This window comes from Lottia gigantea (genome assembly GCF_000327385.1).
Source record: "Lottia gigantea unplaced genomic scaffold LOTGIsca_3, whole genome shotgun sequence".
Lineage (NCBI taxonomy): Eukaryota > Metazoa > Mollusca > Gastropoda > Lottiidae > Lottia > Lottia gigantea.
Window position 1 is genome coordinate 3,887,409 of NW_008708986.1, and position 19,965 is coordinate 3,907,373.

At 30.8% G+C, this 19,965-nt stretch overlaps 1 protein-coding gene across 1 annotated transcript; it reads right to left on the bottom strand.

Annotated features, from left to right (window-relative positions):
• Window positions 1–1,626: 1,626 nt before the first annotated feature.
• LOTGIDRAFT_209438 (hypothetical protein) lies at window positions 1,627–18,152 on the bottom strand (the record flags this gene model as incomplete). Its single annotated transcript, XM_009057275.1, has 30 exons — window positions 1,627–2,408; window positions 3,042–3,177; window positions 3,375–3,470; window positions 4,390–4,494; window positions 4,837–4,944; window positions 5,343–5,441; window positions 5,866–6,006; window positions 6,220–6,360; window positions 6,790–6,880; window positions 7,339–7,528; window positions 7,786–7,849; window positions 8,013–8,070; window positions 9,190–9,405; window positions 10,010–10,148; window positions 10,484–10,632; window positions 11,037–11,122; window positions 11,661–11,738; window positions 12,039–12,179; window positions 12,625–12,678; window positions 13,115–13,191; window positions 13,495–13,582; window positions 14,271–14,496; window positions 14,770–14,837; window positions 15,348–15,411; window positions 15,770–15,882; window positions 16,349–16,510; window positions 16,841–16,975; window positions 17,158–17,238; window positions 17,465–17,552; window positions 18,028–18,152. 30 exons carry the CDS (start codon window positions 18,150–18,152, stop codon window positions 2,200–2,202), a joined length of 3,528 nt encoding a protein of 1,175 aa, XP_009055523.1. The 3' UTR covers window positions 1,627–2,199.
• Window positions 18,153–19,965: the final 1,813 nt, after the last annotated feature.

Sequence of the window (19,965 nt, forward strand, 5' to 3'; positions counted from 1 at the left end):
CGGTTGTACAAGGAAGGTGGTGTTACTCAATGTCATGGGAAATAAACAGTTAAGCTATAATAAAAATTTGTTTCTTTGATTTTCTCTGAACTAAAGGGTGTATATAGTTTGACGAAAAGAAAATTGGATTGAATATAATTGGACAGATATTAAAGGAAAAAATAGAGTGATAGCCTAAGTTTGTACACAGGGAAGATTTTAAAAAGAAGTAATACCAACAGAACGTCATCTTGGCTGCAAGACCTCAGCATTTAGTGAAAATAGGTCTTTACAGCTCAAGGTGGACGTTGGGTTCCTGAATTTATAAAAGATTGTCAATTGCTCACCTTAAATGTTTAATGCTTCCACACGTTAGTGGTAGTTCCTGTTTTCATTTTGCCAAGCAATTCGATCATAACCATCGATTTTAAGAAGAAATATTGAGTTGGAATATCAAATTATGAGGTCATATTCAGAATATTTATAAATCTATTTACAAGGAGAACGTGTCATAAAATTCCAAAGAGTTAATATCTCAGCAAATCCCTCAGGATTACTTAAAACCCCAATTTCCATGATAAAGCCGAAAGAACCAAGAATTGTATGATGCAGATATATCGATTATCGGTTATAGTATTTTAAATAAAGGCATAAAATGTTATTTGATGTCCGTCGATGAACTTCAACCTAGACTATACCTATGACCATTTCCAAAACGGAACATCGTACGTCAAAACATTTCTTTTTGATCAACTGATTCTCGTCACCTCCGCCTGTTATTGACACAATTATTGACACAATTATTGAGACTGGACGACACGATCCCTTGAAAGTTGCTCATTTAACAGAAAATTATCATCCATTGATTGTAACGAATACGAACGCATAGAAAAACGTAATGTAATAGCAGCTTATCAAATCGCAGTAATGATGTACTCCAAACCGCTCGTATAATATTATCATACCGCGTTGGCTTACCGAAATGAGCAGAATAACATAGCTTATCTTTGTTTTGATTAATTTATAATGATATGTAATGATGGCCGTCTTCATAGAATTTAAAATGTTATGATGCCCGTCTACATTATATTAGGAAAGTACTGACACCCGTCTTCAGAGAAGTTTAAAAGTAATGACGTCTATTTGAGAAAAGGAATGTAAAATCAATTCTTAAGTTGATACAAACGTCGCTACTATATAACTGTATAACATATATACACTATTATACGATGTCAAGTAGAGGATATAAGTAATTAAAATGTCCCACCCAGTAAGGAAACAGGTTTCAATCAAATTGGAAAGATTGGTGACAACCTAATTACTCTGTTATTATTATTCATTATACGAACACTACTGACCTAATCTTCAGGAGTGAAAGCATAGACTTGTAAGGTCATTTCATGAAGGGTCCGTGACTTTTTTTTTAAATCGTCCTTTCTTGAGACTCCGCTATCTATAGAATTAGTAAGTTGGAGGTATATTTGAAGGGATTAGGCGATTTTCGTGCAGAGAAGTACCTCTGAAGACTATGTACATATTGAAGATCCAAATCAACCCCCGAAAATGACGAATCATGCCTTTTGGAAAAGAGTAGGAAGAATGAGAAAGCATTGTGGTCAAGTTGGTCTCACACTGAAAACAAATATTAGGAAAGAAATTTTATTTGGTTAGCATAATTTTCAAATTTAAATTCAATTTACAATTTCCTGCCAGTTCAATTTTTTAACTTTATAATTACAAAATGTTTTATCAGTAGATATTTTGATGGATGGAAATCAACAATCATCAATTACAAAAGTAATTACCTCCAGGCTTATTAATATTCAAATATAGAAACTTGTAACCCTTAACCCTAAAAATTATGACAAGACAAACTAAACAGGTAAGAGCTCAGACTCTTCAAAAATGAAGGGTTAATACACCCAGTTGCATCAAAGTTTTATGTGGTAAAAAGCGTAATCATGCCCTGCCAGGTTATAAACATGTGACACAGTGATAGTATTAAAATGCAAATAATGATTTATGGCCTCTGGAGAAGGTTTGCCTTGATTTGTTTTAAAGTAAAAAATGAAACGGACTGCTTGTTTGAATAAACATATTTTGGTTCGAATATATTTCAATGATGTAATACTCTACACTCTAAGCTCAACTGAAATTGTCAAATCATAATAAAGAAATAATAGCACAATTAAATAAATTGAACAAAAAAAAATTGTTAACTCAAGAAGAGACAATATAAATTAGTTGATATCCTGTGGAGACTTTCTTGCTATTTTCTTGTATTTCTACTATTTGTTTATCGAAATCTATATGGAATACAGAATTATCAGGAATTTTCACTTTTCCTTCTTCCTGATTATGGAAGTTCGGCATCTTTCTGTGACCAGTTTCAGGATCTTCATATCTAAGAATCTTTATATTTTCAGCATCTTAAAAAAAGAGTCCTGAATTAAAATACTGGAAAGGGAATCACATGAATAAATCTGACTCCAAACTAGCAGATTGTAACAGATAGCAGTGAGTAACCATTGATCTCATGTCTAAGAACATAACATTGCTTGCATATTTTTGGAGCATGATAAAAATGTTTAAATTACTTGTTCAAGGTACTCTGTAAATGTAGCAATGTTTTAAAGTATGACTGAAAACATTTTTCATCTAAAACTGAAGGGTTGTCTATGGTCATGACAATCTAATTCAAATTTACATGAATTATTGATGAGACAATTAAATGCCTAAAATAATTTTAATTCTTCCACTTCATATACCATTTTGGAAGTAGTGGTTCGCTCATTCTTTATCAATCTGAGCCCTGTTCCTCAAAATATTAACTGAAAATTAGCATTTTTCTTCACTTAACATGCAAGTTTAGTCCTACAATTTTTTTGAGAAACAGGCTCCAGATTTCTACCTGCTATATGTTTCTGACTGTATACCAACCAATAACTGTCAAACATAACTATCCTGCTTATAATGTTGGCAAATTTCAGAATAGTAGCAAATCAAAACCAAAAATCTTTAGTACGGATCACAGATTAAACAGATAGTGTAATACAACTCACCTTTTATCTTGGAGCGTTCTAACTTTGATAATCTAGACTTTATTTTACTAGTTGTATCATTTTGAAAGATAGGTAGAGATATTTCAAATAAACCAGTAGATTGTTGAGGATTGACAAATCTTACTCTGACTGAAGGCTGAAAAAAACAGTCACTGTCATTTTTATCTTTTCTTCAAATAAAATAAACTAAAATAGTCAGCCGAGCCAATATTGGTATTTATATATCATCATTTATGAAGTTTTTTAAATTCAATCATTATTAAATGAGATTGCAGGTGATTTAGATAATGATGATGTACCAGGCATTTAAGGCTGATTAGTTAAATACAATACCTGTTCAGTGAAAGTCATGAAAGGTTTTCCTGGACAGCATTCTTCTTTCACCTTATCATCTGCCTCTTCAGAATATCTTATATCAATTCCTTCCAACTATAACATATATCACAATATTATATCAATTCCTTCCAACAATAACATATACCACAATATTATATCAATTCCTTCCAACTATAACATATACCACAATATTATATCAATTCATTCCAACTATAACATATACCACAATATTATATCAATTCCTTCCAACAATAACATATATCACAATATTATATCAATTCCTACCAACTATAACATATATCACAATATTATATCAATTCCTTCCAACTATAACATATACCACAATATTATATCAATTCCTTCCAACTATAACAAATACCACAATATTATATCAATTCCTTCCAGCTATAACAGATATCACAATATTATATCAATTTCTTCCAACAATAACATATATCACAATATTATATCAATTCCTACCAACTATAAAATATACCACAATATTATATCAATTCCTACCAACTATAACATATATCACAATATTATATCAATTCCTACCAACTATAAAATATACCACAATATTATATCAATTCCGACCAACTATAAAATATACCACAGTATTATATCAATTCCTACCAACTATAACATATATCACAATATTATATCAATTCCTACCAACTATAAAATATACCACAATATTATATCAATTCCTACCAACTATAACATATATCACAATATTATATCAATTCCTACCAACTATAAAATATACCACAATATTATATCAATTCCTACCAACTATAAAATATATCACAATATCATACCAATTCCTACCAACTATAACATATATCACAATATTATATCAATTTCTTCTAACTATATTACATCACAATATTATATCAATTCCTACCAACTATATTATATCACAATATTATATCAATTCCTACCAACTATATTATATCACAATATTTTATCAATTCCTTCAAACTTAAAAAATATATCACAAATTCCTTACCTCTAAGGTTGAAACCAAGTATTTTAGATTAACTTCTAATACTTCCTTTTCATTATATTCTGTTGTAAGATTGAATGCTTTTACTCCACATTTAGAAAAGTTTTCCTGGAAAGAAATGTTATAGATTCAAACATATTGTAAGGTCATATCACAGGCATATGGCGTAGTTTATTAACAATATGAAGAAGGGCATCATCTTATTTGTTACTTTCTATTTGGTAAGTGCTTGTATACATGAACATTAGGGAAAGGGCTTTAAAATTTAAATTTTTTAAATTCAAACTGAAAAAATTATTTAAGAATTATTAATGATATAAGCTTATAATGAGAGTATTTAGGTACGAGATGACATGTTATCTTGTGTTCAAAAAGTTGAAGTCGATACTGGCTGGAGATTTATAATACCAGTATTGTTGATGTAGTGTTAATGAATGCAACATATTTTACCTTTAATATCTGAACAAAAGGCATGACTTTCTTGTTATATTTCTTCAATTCTGGTTTTGAATGGAGAGCTCCTGCTATTACCTTATTATCTGGCATTTCTTTCTTTTCCTACAAATAAACATAAAAATATTTACAGATTAAGATAAATTGAATTGATTTTAAGAAATCATAATCTGCACCTTTTAAGCTAAGAAATACATGCATTGCCATGGAGTAACCAATGAGGGAAATTTTACAAAAAAACAATATGAGATCATATTCTATGCTTTCCAAAAGAAATTTATTGTGCACATCATGTACCCTTTATAATGTTCTATGCATGGATTGCACTAAAGACATGGATGTAAGTTAGCAACCCCTTAACTTGCTGTTTGACATTGGCTTTGATAATTATCACAAGGTTTCAGTACGGTATAGATATAAGAGATTGTGTATATAGTATATATATATATAAGAGATCTACTGTATTCAATCTTTATGAAAAGACAGAAATTTAAGTTGGTTACCTCATACATCTGTTTTAAAGTTGTAATAACTGTCATCTGCCATGGTGGGTATGTTTTAGCTACCCATATAGTACCATGAGTAGGAGTAATTGCTACTTTCTGTAATGTATAGATATATAATAACAAGACCCAAAGAGAAATCATTATTTTCATTTCATCAACAAATAACTTGTAACATACATGACTTGTTGAAATACGTCACAAAGAATAGACAAAGAATAAAAATTCTTAAGACTAATTAATATCAATGTTCGCCACTACAGCCTACAATTTTCATTTTCAAGCGTTGAGAGGTACTTGACATGCACAGCCTGAAGCTCAAGTGGACTTCCATTATTGTGTCATCCAAAGGACCAGACATTTTTCAATGTGGATTAAATACAATACTGACAGGAGATTGGAAAATTAGATCATCCCGACCTAGGTTAGGATTGAATAGGATGAAAAGGATAGTATTAGACTCCTATTTCAAACATTTTTTTGGGACTAATTGTCAAAGAATATCATCTACAAGGAACATTACCTTTCCTTTTCCTGGTGCCATAGCTGTTTTTAATCGTAGTCTAAATGAGTGTGTAGACTCTGTTAAATAGGCTGAAGATTGTATTAATATATTATCTATAGGTCCTTCTACTGGCCATCTACTCCTCATAATACTCTCTTTCTGTAAATAGTCAATGTATCAAAATTACTATTCTGCATCAAATCATAATTCATGCTATGAAATTGAATAAAGTGATTTTTACATCCTATTATCCTACAAATTATTTAGCTGAATAAATGGGGCAAGATTTGTAAAAAAAAGTAATTTCACTTTCTAAATGTCATAGCATAGTGGAGAGTATTCAAAATTACAGTAAAAGGAGTAACAACTTACCTGTCCCATTAAAGCCCAGATATGTTCACAAACATGAGGACAAATAGGACTCAATATCAAAACTTGATTACATATAAACTGAAATACTAGATCTATATGCATTCCCTTTATTTCTACTTCTCTATATGTATCTCTTAAAGCCTGAAATATACAAACAGTTTATCACATGAAATGAATTTGACTTTGAAACCCATTTTTGTACTGCAGATTGGGCAAATAATATTTGACAACTCTATTCAGATTGCAATGACAGATATATTGCCAGGTAAGTGGTATTAGCAGTTTTGGACTTTCTGTCAAGACATCTTTTACATACATGTCTGTATTATAAAGGGCCTAAAATAGAACACACTTAAAGCCTTTCCAGATCAGCCCCTCTGCCCTGTATCACTGACACTAAATTGTCTGTTTATTAGCTTCACAGACAAGAGGATGTCAATTTCAGCTAGCCAATGTTTACCTACTACTCAGAAAACTTGCTATAAATTTTACCAAAGTGGCTTATTTGAATGTTAATGCTAGATAACACCAAGGATCTATCTTCATGAAACAAATGATTAACTTACTGACCTGGAATTCAAAGAATCCCGTTCTTAAAGCTTCTTTAAACATATACTTCTCATAATAGTCTCCAGTTTCTTTCATAGCTTTATTCATTTCACTGTAACAAAATATCAACATTATTATTTGTTTGTATTTGGACTGAAAACTAGAAACATATCCAAATTTGATTAATTTCTCAGACAAAAATTGGTCATTTCCCACAATTTCCATAATCACATGTAGATCATTAATTGAAAGGAAAATGAATCTGATTGGATGATAAGGCTCTGTCATGCAGACGATAAAACAAGCAGCAACAAATCAAAATGGTTTGATATAATAAATCCTGTCAGCAAGTCAAAAATCTTGATGTGGAAGCACAGGCACAGGCAACAAAGACTGTTTATCTGCTAGCAGAATTAACATCAGATATCGGAATATTCCTGTTCAATGAGTTAGCGGAGTCATACATTTGAAAGTAAATTTCCAAAACTAACTGTCCTAAAGATTATATACAAAAACCAATGTTGGCAGCATGAAAAAAAAGATATTTTTCTGAACTACTAAAATAAGTACCTTAAAAAGACCTTGTCATTAAAAGTATATTCACTAATAGGACCTGATCTTAATGTAAGTTTGATAGATAATATTTCTTTCACCCATTCTAAAAACGTAAACAATCTTAATAATCCAGCATCGGCCATTTTCTCCACAAAATTAGCATCTTCTATACCATCTCCAGCATCAGCAAGTGAAAATCTCATTCCTGGAAAAATAACGGTTTATATGGTATCGTTGCCTTTCCAATCAAGTTTTACTTTCTTGGCAGATTAAGGTTAGATGGTTGGCATGGAAAATTTTGACGTTATTGACAAAATTGATCCTTCAACTGGAACAATTTCAAATTCATCAAAATCTAACTGGATTAATCAAAACTGAAATTTTGTGCAAGTTGCTTATGAAATTGTTCAATCTAAATTAAAGCCCTGCTACAGTTATCAGTATAATATTTAAAATACTTACCATCAGCTGAGTATTTATATATAGCATCTTTTAATGTTAAATAGTTACCAGTTGATTTTGACATCTAAAATAAATATTACATACTCTATAGAAAATACAGATAATTTACATCATAAGTATATAATATGAAGATGTTAAGCTAAACCTTCTTGGACCTAGAATTGATGTTTAGTTTGATTCCAATATGACAATGTGAATTTGACACCTCAAATAAAAGTAGTATTCACCTTTTCTGAATTTAGTAACAGATGACCATTGGCACGGATTCCTTTCGGCCATTTTGAACTGAAAAAAATAGTAATAGTTAGAGACATAATGTATTTCAGAAGTGTAAGTTGAGTTTAAATAAAAGTAGCAGTCAGAAACCATTTGAATTTTAAGCAAAAAGTATGATGCAACAATCTATGTTAAATGACACCAGGCAAAGCCTCAAATGCAAATCAGATACTCAATTATGACAAAATCGAATGTAGAAAAGATTTAGATGGACAGCTAAATAGTAGGCCTAAGTGTAAAAGTCGTTTTTGCAAACTATCAAGTTTGTGCAAAAGCCATCTAGTAAGTGTAAAAGCCATCAAGTTAGTGTTAAAGCCATCAAGCTAATGTAAAAGTCATCAAGTTAGTGTTAAAGCCAACAAGTTTGTGTTAAAGCCACCAAGTTAGTGTAACAGCCATCAAATTTGCATAAAATACATCAAGTTCGAATAACAGCTATCAAGTTAATGCCAAAGCTATCAAGTTTGTGTTAAAACCAACAAATTAGTGTTTAAGCCATCAAGTTAGTGTTTAAGCCATCACGTTTGGGTAAAAGCTATCAACTTACTGTAAAAGCCTTCAAGTTGGTGATAAAGCCCTCAAGTTTGTATAATAGCCATCAAGTTTGTGTAAAAGCCATCAAGTTTGTGTAAAAGCTATCGAGATAGTATAAAAGACATCAAGTTTGTGTAAAAGCTATCAAGTTTGTGTAAAAGCCATCAAGTTTGTGTAAAAGCTATCGAGATAGTATAAAAGACATCAAGTTTGTGTAAAAGCTATCAAGTTTGTGTAAAAGCCATCAAGTTAGTGTAAAAGCCATCAAGTTTGTGTAAAAGCCATCAAGTTAGTGTTAAGGCTATCAAGTTAGTGTAAAGGCTATCAAGTTAGTGTAAAAGACATCAAGTTTGTGTAAAAGCCATCAAGTTAGTGTAAAAGACATCAAGTTTGTGTAAAGGCTATCAAGTTTGTGTAAAAGACATCAAGTTGGTGTAAAAGACATCAAATTTGTGTTGATTGTCATCAATTTTGTGTAAAAGCCAACAAGTTAGTGTAGAAGACATTAAGTTTGTATTATAGCCCTCAAGTTTGTGTAAAAGTAATTAAGTTTTTGTAAAAGCCATCAAGTAAGTTAAAAAGCCATGAACTCACCTATCTTCTGGCCAAATAGCACAATGATTATACATAAAATATGTTAAATGATTGGGTATCAAATCTTTTCCTGAACATCGTACATCTACTGGATACCAATAACTAAATTCATTCTTTAGTTTATCTAATGTAGCTTTAGGTATTTTAGTTTTCTTAGGAAATTTAGCAGAACTAAAGAAAATATAATCCCATACTTCATCTGTCATTTGGTCTGCTCTGAAATTACATATCAGTATTTGGTAATTTCCTCAAATTTACATTTAACACTGTTTTGGTTAAGAAAACAAATTCCTTACAATTTTCAAAAGGGTGGTAACTCTATGTATGCCTTTTCACAGCCAAACATTACCAAAACAGCCAAATACCAACCGAAAATTTTAAAATTTCAATGATTATGTTTCCAAAATAGCAAAAAAGACAATGTTTTTTTTTTATAAATGTCTTTTAAGCATGGTATGGCTCATAATTTTTTATGCGAAAATGTGGCTAGATTATCGCAATCTATTTTAGTCAGTGAGTAAACAAGTTTTTTAGCTTTTTCCCTCCGATTTCAGTAAAATTGATCCCCAAGCACACAATCTCAGTTAGAAACATCAATTAATCAAACAATAAGCATAATTTGACCAAGAAAAATAAGCAAAGGCAACTCTTGATCAAATACTAAGAAAACTTGGTGAGAGTCATAAAAATATAAAATCATAAATTGGTCATCAGAATCAGAATGTACCAACAAAAAGATAGTGTTTGAGATTATCTTGGAGCAGTTTTGAGATCTTTTAGAATGACAAAGCTAGTTGTCTGCAGATATAAAAGTACATACTTGATATTAGCTGGTCCAACCTTGCTACCATCTACTACACCACCTTGTAATAGATGAGCTACTGTATAGAATGACATGTATATTGTGGAATCTGATAGAGATTCTATCAAATACTGTGGATCCCAAGGCAACTTAGTACCTGAAAATACAGATTTATAATCTTGGAATATTTCAAATGTACTGTCAAAGATTACTCTGAATGTCAAAGTCAAGGTCAAGATGTCAAGCAAAAATGCTGCTTTATCACTGGAGATAATAGTGGGTGTCTCATACAGAGCTAACTAAGCATACTAAGCAAGCTAACCATGTGACTCATAAAGCAAATTTAACCATCCTCACCATTTTGGCGAAGTGGAAAAAATTGCCCACTGTATTCCCAAATATGATTAGTTGGTAACCGTGAGGACCACTCAAAGTTCTACAACATTTATTCTTGTGTTAAAAGAGCAAGATTGTTATGAAAAGTTCCCTTACCTAAACCGTATGATCTTGAACAAGCATACTCATGTAACCAATCTACGGTGGCCATTAAGTTTTTCCTAGTATCATCTGTAAAAGTTTCTAATTTATTGATAGCTGTTAATGTCTCTTGTTTCCATTTCTCTTCACCATAATCTAAATACCTATAATATATAGAAATATTAAAGCGTTATATTACTTATATATCACATTTTTTATTTCAAATGGATTTTTATCTTAACTTAAAAATCAAAAGGGGGTTTTACATCCTATTTTTTTTTATCTGAGTGGGCTAATGATGACAGGCAATGTCATGCAGTACACAATGAGAGATTGTTTTTCAATTTCCATCTGTCAAAGGATTTATTAAGTTCAAAGCCTGCAGGGCTTATCTCTTTCAAAAGACAGGATGCTATTTCAAGGGCAACCACATTGACAGGTTAAAATCAAATGGAAAATATGCAGGTGGTAACTCAATCTATAGTAGAGTCAAAGACCATACCCCTAAGTTAGTGAGAAAGCCTTATTCAATCCTATATCAAACTGTTAAATAATCATAAAGACATACCACTGATCACACAATGCTACAATACATTCATCATTAGATCTAGACATAACTAATTTTTCTGGTTCTTGATACACCACAGCTTCTTTCTAAAAAAAGAATTAAAAATAGAACACTTACTAATGATGTATTGTTAAAAATAAGACAAGCAGCAAATATTTTTTTCCCTATCAAAACACATCACAGTTATCATTATCATTATTATAGCAGAGCTTACATTCAGTACTATCCTTGGTTGGTGTGAATTTATCACAGTCCTAAAAGTTTGTTGAAATTCATCCAAAAATTGATTGTCAAAAATCAGGAGAAACAATCATCAACTTATCATCGCACAGCCAATTTGGAATGTTGTAGTACTGACCTAAAGAATTATCACTTTTATTGATGTAAGGCATGCCACATGTTTTCATGGGAATCGGTGAGATAGGTGTGTTCGATTTCTTGTTCCAGTGATCTTAAATATGATTTCATCTGATAGAACATGACACATGTAAAGCACTGTGAATTGAACATTTCCTGGGACGCTTTGCAATTTTCAAAAATAAATATTAAAGAAGTTGTCAAAGATTTGAAGGATTTTCATATGGAAAATATACACTGTATCAACAGACTTAAGCATAGACTTACTCTATCAATCATTAATTTCTTCAGACTAGCTTTAACATCTTTAACTTTCTGTCCTTCATATCCTTTTACTACCATTACCTGTTTAAAAAAAAAGGGTGAAATAGACATATAATATAAAGTTACAAGCAATGCATCTAGGTAGCTCATTACGTATTTAGTAATTAGTCAAAAACATCAAACATTAACCTAAAGTAATAGGATAATTTAATCCAGAATTACAGCAAGAATGACATTTTTTAGGATGATCACTTGCTCTTTCCATTGACACCTAGCTTTATTTATTTATTATTTATTTTCATTTTGAAGTTCTAAGGATAGTGGTTGAACATGTTCCATTAACTTTGTTGATATCTGGACTAATAATCAAAAATAACATACCCCTTCATAAAAACCCTTCATATACACCATTTCTTTAGCTTCTTGTAATTTATCTTTATCATTCTGGGACTGTATCTTTAATTTATCACAGGCTACAATAGCTGAGAGAGTACCAAATTCTGGCACATCTATTATAGGTACCTATAATCAATGAAATATACTTTTTTTTTTAAAAAAAGGCTAAAGAAATATACCATTAAAAAATAAAATGAGAGTTCTATATCATAATTTTTGGATATAATGTGTGGCTAATAATGTAATACAGTGTGCAATGAAGGAAGTTCTGCCAAGACAGCTGCATTAATCTAATGTAAGTCTGTAACAATGTCCTTGTTAATTGTCAAGTATTGGGACAGAAAGAGTAGGAATTTAAAAGATGGCATTCTAGAGTACAATATTCCTTATGACAAAAAAATCCCAAAAAAACCCAACTCATTCCAAGCTTTTAACAAGAATCAATTTCTGATATTAAATCTTCTACCAGCTTAAAAAAATGTACAGCTTTTGGGAACAGAATGATACCTTATAATAAACATTTGGAAATGGTAATTAAAAAATACAAAAATATTTCTGAAGAAGTACTTACAGGTTCAAAAGGCAGGACCATTTCATCTGTTATTCCATACTTCTCTCTTAGAGGCTGATAAACACAAATATAAATATTAATTATTATCAAAGCAAATAAGCCATTGTATATGCACTGTTTTGGTATTGCTATACAACTATTCAATAGAAAACCAGAATTTCTATTATATAATAAGTCAAATGTAATGTTGGAATGTATATCATTATTAGAACTTGTTGGTGGCACTCACTTGGTGAGTTCTGAATGGTTTCCATCAGTTCCAATTTTGTCCATCAAATGGTAAGGAAGCTGATTTGTTAACATTCAGAATTTTCCCTTCTATTCCTTTCTCTGCCATGTTAAATTCTGTCTAGACCTACTTTTTTTGGTCCTAGAGGAATGTATTCTGATTTAACTTGTTTTATTGAACTTACAGTATATTCCATGAATCCTGAATGTGCAGAACTCACCAATTAAGCATCCGTCTATACTATATATAAACAAAACTTACTGCTTTTTTCTTTAAATCTCTAAGAGCTGCGAAATCATCAGGTGAATCTGAGGGAACACTAGTTACTACTCCAGTACCTGTATTTACAAATGATAAGTTATCTTGACTATAATCATATAGGTCATTCAAAATATATTTTTTAACCTTACAGATATGAAACGAAAAAGAAATTTTGTTCATGATTTGGCTGATGTGCAAAACCATGCAGTGTACAATAACAAAAATCTTCTCAGGACAGAAACATTAGCTGACTTTATCTCTTACTATAACTCACATCATAAAGCTATGGCATAGAAAAATATTATATAACATATAAATCAAATCTACTGTTAATCAATTCAATCTGTGACTTATAATATATATATATAAGAAGGGAATACCTTTATCTTCTTTAATAGTTAACATTGGTAACGTATAAATAACATCATAACATGTTAATGGCCCTGATAACTTTATACCCATAATATCCTACAAGAAATTTAAAATAATATAACAGAACACTGAGCTACAATACTTTATATAGTGCAAAATATAACATTACACTGAGCTACATATAATACATAATATCATGCAAAATATTTAACGTAATATAACACTAAGCCATAATACATAATATACATTAAAAAAAATATCATAATATAACATAAGATAGTGGACCACAGCATGCGGATGGTAAAAACGAAACATCCATTTTAAGTTTCATCAAAATTGGTTGAAAACTAAGAGAGTAATAGCATAATCAAGAATTTGGGTCAAGGGCAATAACTCTGCTTCTAACGGTCGAAAATAGCTCAAATTCGAACTTGATCTTCGTTTTTTGAATATGTATACACATATCCTACAGGATAAATTATATTACTGAGATATACATAATGTATAACAGAATATTGAATCATATACATTATAATGAAACAATTCAACCAATAGATAAATCCTAAACATTACATGAAATCCAAAATTTAGACAGACATGTCAATAATAATGCATCAAAAACATATCAAAGAGCTGCTTTATTTTGAACATGGGCATCCCCTTTTAAATATATATTTTTTCATAAAAATAGGTTGAAAACTGCATAGGCAAAGCATTTAGCAATAAACAAATGACAATTTTTGTCACAAAAAAATAACACAAGCAAGATTAACGACTAACGTACCTGACCAATTAAATCTACCAAGACCTCAAATTGACCATTACTTTTAGTAAAACCTTGGTATGACATATTACGTGCAGCACGAGTTGTACAAATAAATACTTGATTATCAATGATGTCTACTGCTACATACTTCATATCAGGTCTAATCCAACAGTTAGTCTGTCCAAACATAGTCTCTGGTCTTAATGTAGCAGCTACTAAATAGATCTTCTTTTTACTTAGTTTTCTAGAATTGATATAGATTTAATTGAAATGAAATTGTTATGCTAGGAAGTTCAATTTAAGCTATCTGTGTCACTTTTCAAAACAAAAAATCCTACATTCAAGATTGTAAAGTTGAAAATGCCATGGAAGTTGGGAAAGTATAACTTGGCACCACTACTTGGAATCAATAGCAATCCTCCAGACTAGAAAACAAAGGTATTAGCCATAGGGTCACATCAGCTACTAATTGAATCGTCAATATGAACATTAAATTATAATAAAAATTAAAACTTACTGTAATTTTGGTGGTAAAGGATCTAATACTTTCAACTTAATTAAGGTATATTCTTGTGGTCCCACACCCTACAATATCAGAAATAGATGAGTAAGATTCTGGCCAGTCAGAGGATGGAAGCAAGTGTTTAAGTGTCCAATCTGTAATAGTAACTATGACAGTTAGACTTAAATTTTATATTTTTGGATATGGACTATTAAGGAGGCTTCAAGGATATCTAAATACTTCAAAGATAAAAGAATTTTAAAAAATTAAGCTCTTAGTATTCCATTCTGACATCACAGTGAGTCATTGAGATTTAGAGATGGCCTTATCTATTCGTTGGTTTAGTCTTTAGTAATCAGTCTGACAGGCTTTTTCCTACATAAAAAATCTGCAGTTTCCGTCCTGTTGCTATTAAATGGACACAACAAACATGTCTTAGGAATAAGTAGCTCTGCTTACTTCGTTTTTTTTCACCCAATAATGCGGAAATGAACAGGCAGCTGCTGGAATGTCAAATGACATCAAAAGTAATTCCTGTAAATCTCATAATAGATTCTACATTATATGAATATATAGATAAATATGGCACTAACCTCTCCTGACTGTCTGTCATGATCCATACAAGGTTGATTATCTTTAGGTGAAAATATGGTATACCTTTAAAGAGAAATGATAATAATTGAAATTTATTTCATTGAGCACCTTGAAATAGTCTTGAAAAAAAAAATCCTAAACTAGACAATAAACAATCTAATAAGAATATTCACAACGTCTCCAAATAACCCCATTTAGCTACCTTCATCTAACTTGACTACCAGTAGTAAGAAAATATTTAAAAAAAAATGGTATATAGGATTGCTTACAACATAAAAAAAATCTTAAGACATAATTAATTTTTGCACTATCATTTTCATCGAAGTGAATTAATTGATTGTGACCTAAAACTTACTCACAAATCCCTTGACAGATCAATATGGACCTTGTAATGCTTATGAAAAATAAATTACTACAATACCTTTTACCAAATTTGATCCTATCTCTAGCTTTTAAATGATTAAATTGCCAGCGAACAAATGAATCATAATATGGATTAGCATCAGTTGTTATGAATGATCTTCTCCAATCAACCTATAAATATAATAGCTAGTTTATAGTCTTGGTTGAATGAATGAATGAATGAAATTTGATAGTGCACAAAGCTAGATTGCAGGTACTAAGTGAGTTCTCAAGTATAGATCACAGAATGAGTCTCTGTGTTTTTGATTCTGATCTTCGGATGTCATCTCAAAAGCCCCTAATTTCAGTTAAACAAATTACATAAAATTGTCTTGGTTTGCCTCCAGTCACAATGATATAACTTGTTCACAAAATGTTTCATTAACTGGACAAAGGGCTGGAAAGAGTTTGAAAAAAATGGCAGAAGATTTTGAAAAAATCGAAATAAAATAACTAAGAATATTCACTGATAAAATAGTGTTCAATATATCAATTGTAGAGCGATATATAGAAATAGAAATTTCTTAATGTTCATATTTTCTTGTCTATAAACTTCAAAGCAAGAAAAACTGAAGCTAATAACTCAACAATTACCTACCTTTATCCCCATTCCTTTCAAATCATTGATAGCATGTGGTGGGAAGTATTTCAACCAATGAGCAGGATCAGCAAATTCAGCTATTTCTTGATCAGATAAACCTAAAGCCTTCATTATCATCCATTGATATTTTAATCCTCCTGTTTTAGCTAGAACTTTTCCCTACACAACATAAACAAATATTCTGATGATAATTGGATTATGAAGCACATTTTACATTTTTTGAGTATCACTCAAAAATTAAAAAAAACATTGCATACATTGTGTTCTGTAGAAAAAAACATGAAATACTAGTGTAAAACAAAAATCATTTTTTCAATTATGAAATTATTTGCCTACTAGTGCTAAATATGACCAAGCTTGAAAAATCAGCTTTTATTAGTAGGCCTCCTACAGATATGGATAACTATAGTTACCGTTTTATAATCTCAGCAACATAAAAAAAAAAGTCCGAATGGAGCATCAGAAGTAAGTAAATAACAAAAATAATACCTTCTTTCGTTTTGATTTATCAGCTATAACTGATTCTACATCTTTCTTGACAGTTTCTGTTGGTTCCTCTTCTACAGGGAATACTGGTGGATAGCCATATACTTCCATTTCACGTTTTAATTTATCAGAACAAGCCTAAATAATTGATACAAAATGGTATGACAATGAAAACTGTTTTAAGTGATCAATGCATGAACTGCAGAAATTAAACCTTTCTCATGGGTAGGGCAATGAGAAAAGCCAAAAAAATTTCATAACAAATGATTTACATAATATTGCTTAACATAATGTACAAGATAAATACATTATAGGCCTACCTTGATTGGCATACCAGTACAATGTAAACCAAATGGGAACAGACATCTTTTACCAATTAGTCTTTGATAACCCATTGCAAACTGAAAAAAAAATATGTACGGAAAACTTAAAATTTCAAGTAAACACAATGAAGTATACCATTTAGGTAATATGATTTGAAAATAAATCATGTCGAACCACTGTGAATATTATACAAAAATAGTTATAATTAATGGGTGCCAGTCTTGTGACAAAAGGTCTCTGAACACTGCACAACGTGACTACATTCAATGAAGATAAATAATCCGGATAAAAGACATATCTTACCTCACATTTAGACAAAGAAAAAGTATGTCCTAAATGTAATCTACCATTCATGTAAGGATAAGGAAAAGTAGCAAGATATTTTTCTTGTCTGAAAAGAAAAAGTTCCATAAAAAAAAATGAAAATTATAATGTCCAGTTTGTCAAGCACAAACAGATGTCTTGAGCTGAAAATATTTGAAAGATTTTGCTTGTTGATTTGTTGCAATATGTCATATCAATAGTATATGTTAAAGACATTTAATAAGTAGGGCTACTTAACATTCTCCTTTTTTTGTCGCATTTGCCATTTTCAAAAACTTAATACAGAAAATGGCAAATCCAACAAAAAATGGCAAATGTGAAATAGCCCTACTTATTAAATGCCTCTTATTACTAATTTAAAAAATGTATAAATAGTACTATAATTATCCAAATTGACATTTGTGCTTCTTTATTTTTGTTTATCATTACTCTCCTTTAGAAGATGTAACATATTGTTAACAAATTTTCATTTATTTCATAATATATATGGGTATCAAAATTCAAATCCTGGTAAAAGTACAATTGTGAAGTACTATACATACTTGGCCTCGGGTGTTCCTGCAGCAGGAGCATCTTGTTCAAATATTTTCTCTTCTTCCCATCTCTCTTGAACTTTCTTCTGAATATCTAACAACTCAGTAAGCTTGGCTGTACTCTTTCTTTCCATTTTTACAGCTTCCCTTCAGCACTATTTAACATTAAAATTTGGATAATTACAAAATTTACTGTTAATGTAGTAATCCCTTTGCATCATATCCTTTCCCATAACATTGAAATCTTGATTGTTAATAGCAGGGAGTGAAAACTTTGCACATGTCCACCTAATGTTCTGAACTAGGTTATTACATATGGAAATGAGCCTCAAGTCGTAGGTCAACTGAAAATCACCCTGAGCAGTGCATGCATTTCGTAATATTGTAACAATATTTTCAAACCACAATCTAAAACTATTAATACTATTTTAATTATGACATCATTATTGTTACATATTGTATTAGTTATTGCTGTTGGACAGAATTTTCAGCACTTTGTAAATAATTACAGTACAGTCGAGTAACCTAATTTCGTGGAAACCTATTATTTGTGGATTTCCGGAAAGGATTAATAATTTACATGAGCGACCTTGCGCGACCTCCGCATTAGTTTGTTTTAATAAACATGGGTTTTCTGTACAATATCAGCTAGTAGAATGAATCCAGTAGTTTCAAGCAAGGTAAAATGTATTAATGTATACTTTGACAAATACAAAATGGCGGATTTCAGTTATTACCAAACGTCACCATTTTTTATCGGCCGAATTTCCTTATAATCCCTAGCCGTAATCGGAATTCCAAGTGTCGTCTGCTAGAATGTAGTCCAACGAATGAAGTCACGTGATCAAGTAGCGGATTCCGTGTAAGCAGAAAATTTATATGGAACACAAAGTGGACCATATTCTTATGTAGTTTCTGTTACTTTTAGCAATAAATCATGCTACATATATTAATTTGTCAGTCACTATTTTTTTTTTAAAATCGTGGTTCTTTGAAGGAATTGTCACTAGTGATAATGAATTGATATTAAAGATAAATTAAGTTAATTATACCACCCGGTATCCATACAACGTGTTTTTCTAGACTTATTTATAGTTCAAACATTGTACACGAAAATAGGTGACGCATTCTGCCGCCGTTGCCGAGTTGGTTGCTCATGAAATATGGGTCAAAGTGAAGAATTCATAAAGAAAATCGAAACAAACCAATTTTAATTATTTTGTAGAATTTCTGAGGAAACATCTAAGACATAAAAAAAAAATTTCGTTTTTTTAACTTTGACGAAATTTGGTGTTGAACCCTTATATCCACGAAAATAGGTTACACCACTGTACAACTTCAATGACAATATCAATTCAAAATTCAAAACCATATCAGCATCCGCTAGTAGCGAACGTTTACTTGTCATCTACCTACCTACCTACCTACCAATTCAAAATCCAGGTAATTAGGTCTACTTAACATGAGCTTTCTGAGAAGCTCTGCGACTTAGCTGTTGTAATAACCGTAACTACAATTCCTGTTTTCAATAGGCATAGCCTCTGTCCAGTGAAGACGAATATAATAATGCAAATTGCAATTGATGATCAACGACCGTCACTCAACAATATGCCACATTCAATGATTGACTACAAATAGCTCAATTCAACGTAGCTCAATACTTTTGTTACAACTTACAGCTATATTTAGGAAGCTTAGAAAGCACTAATTTCCACTGTTTTTGTTTTATTTCATCAACAGCGTAATGATGAAACTGCTTGGTAAAGTTTACATGTGGAGTATTTTGATAGATTGATTTCCGGCTGTCGTAAATAAGATAAATATTTTTTGGAAGTATTATATCTAATTATTAGACATACGGAAAGAGATTTGAGATTTGAACAATTTCATCTTACCCATTTAAGGGTTTTATTATTATTTTTCAATTAGTATTCTTATATTTTACTC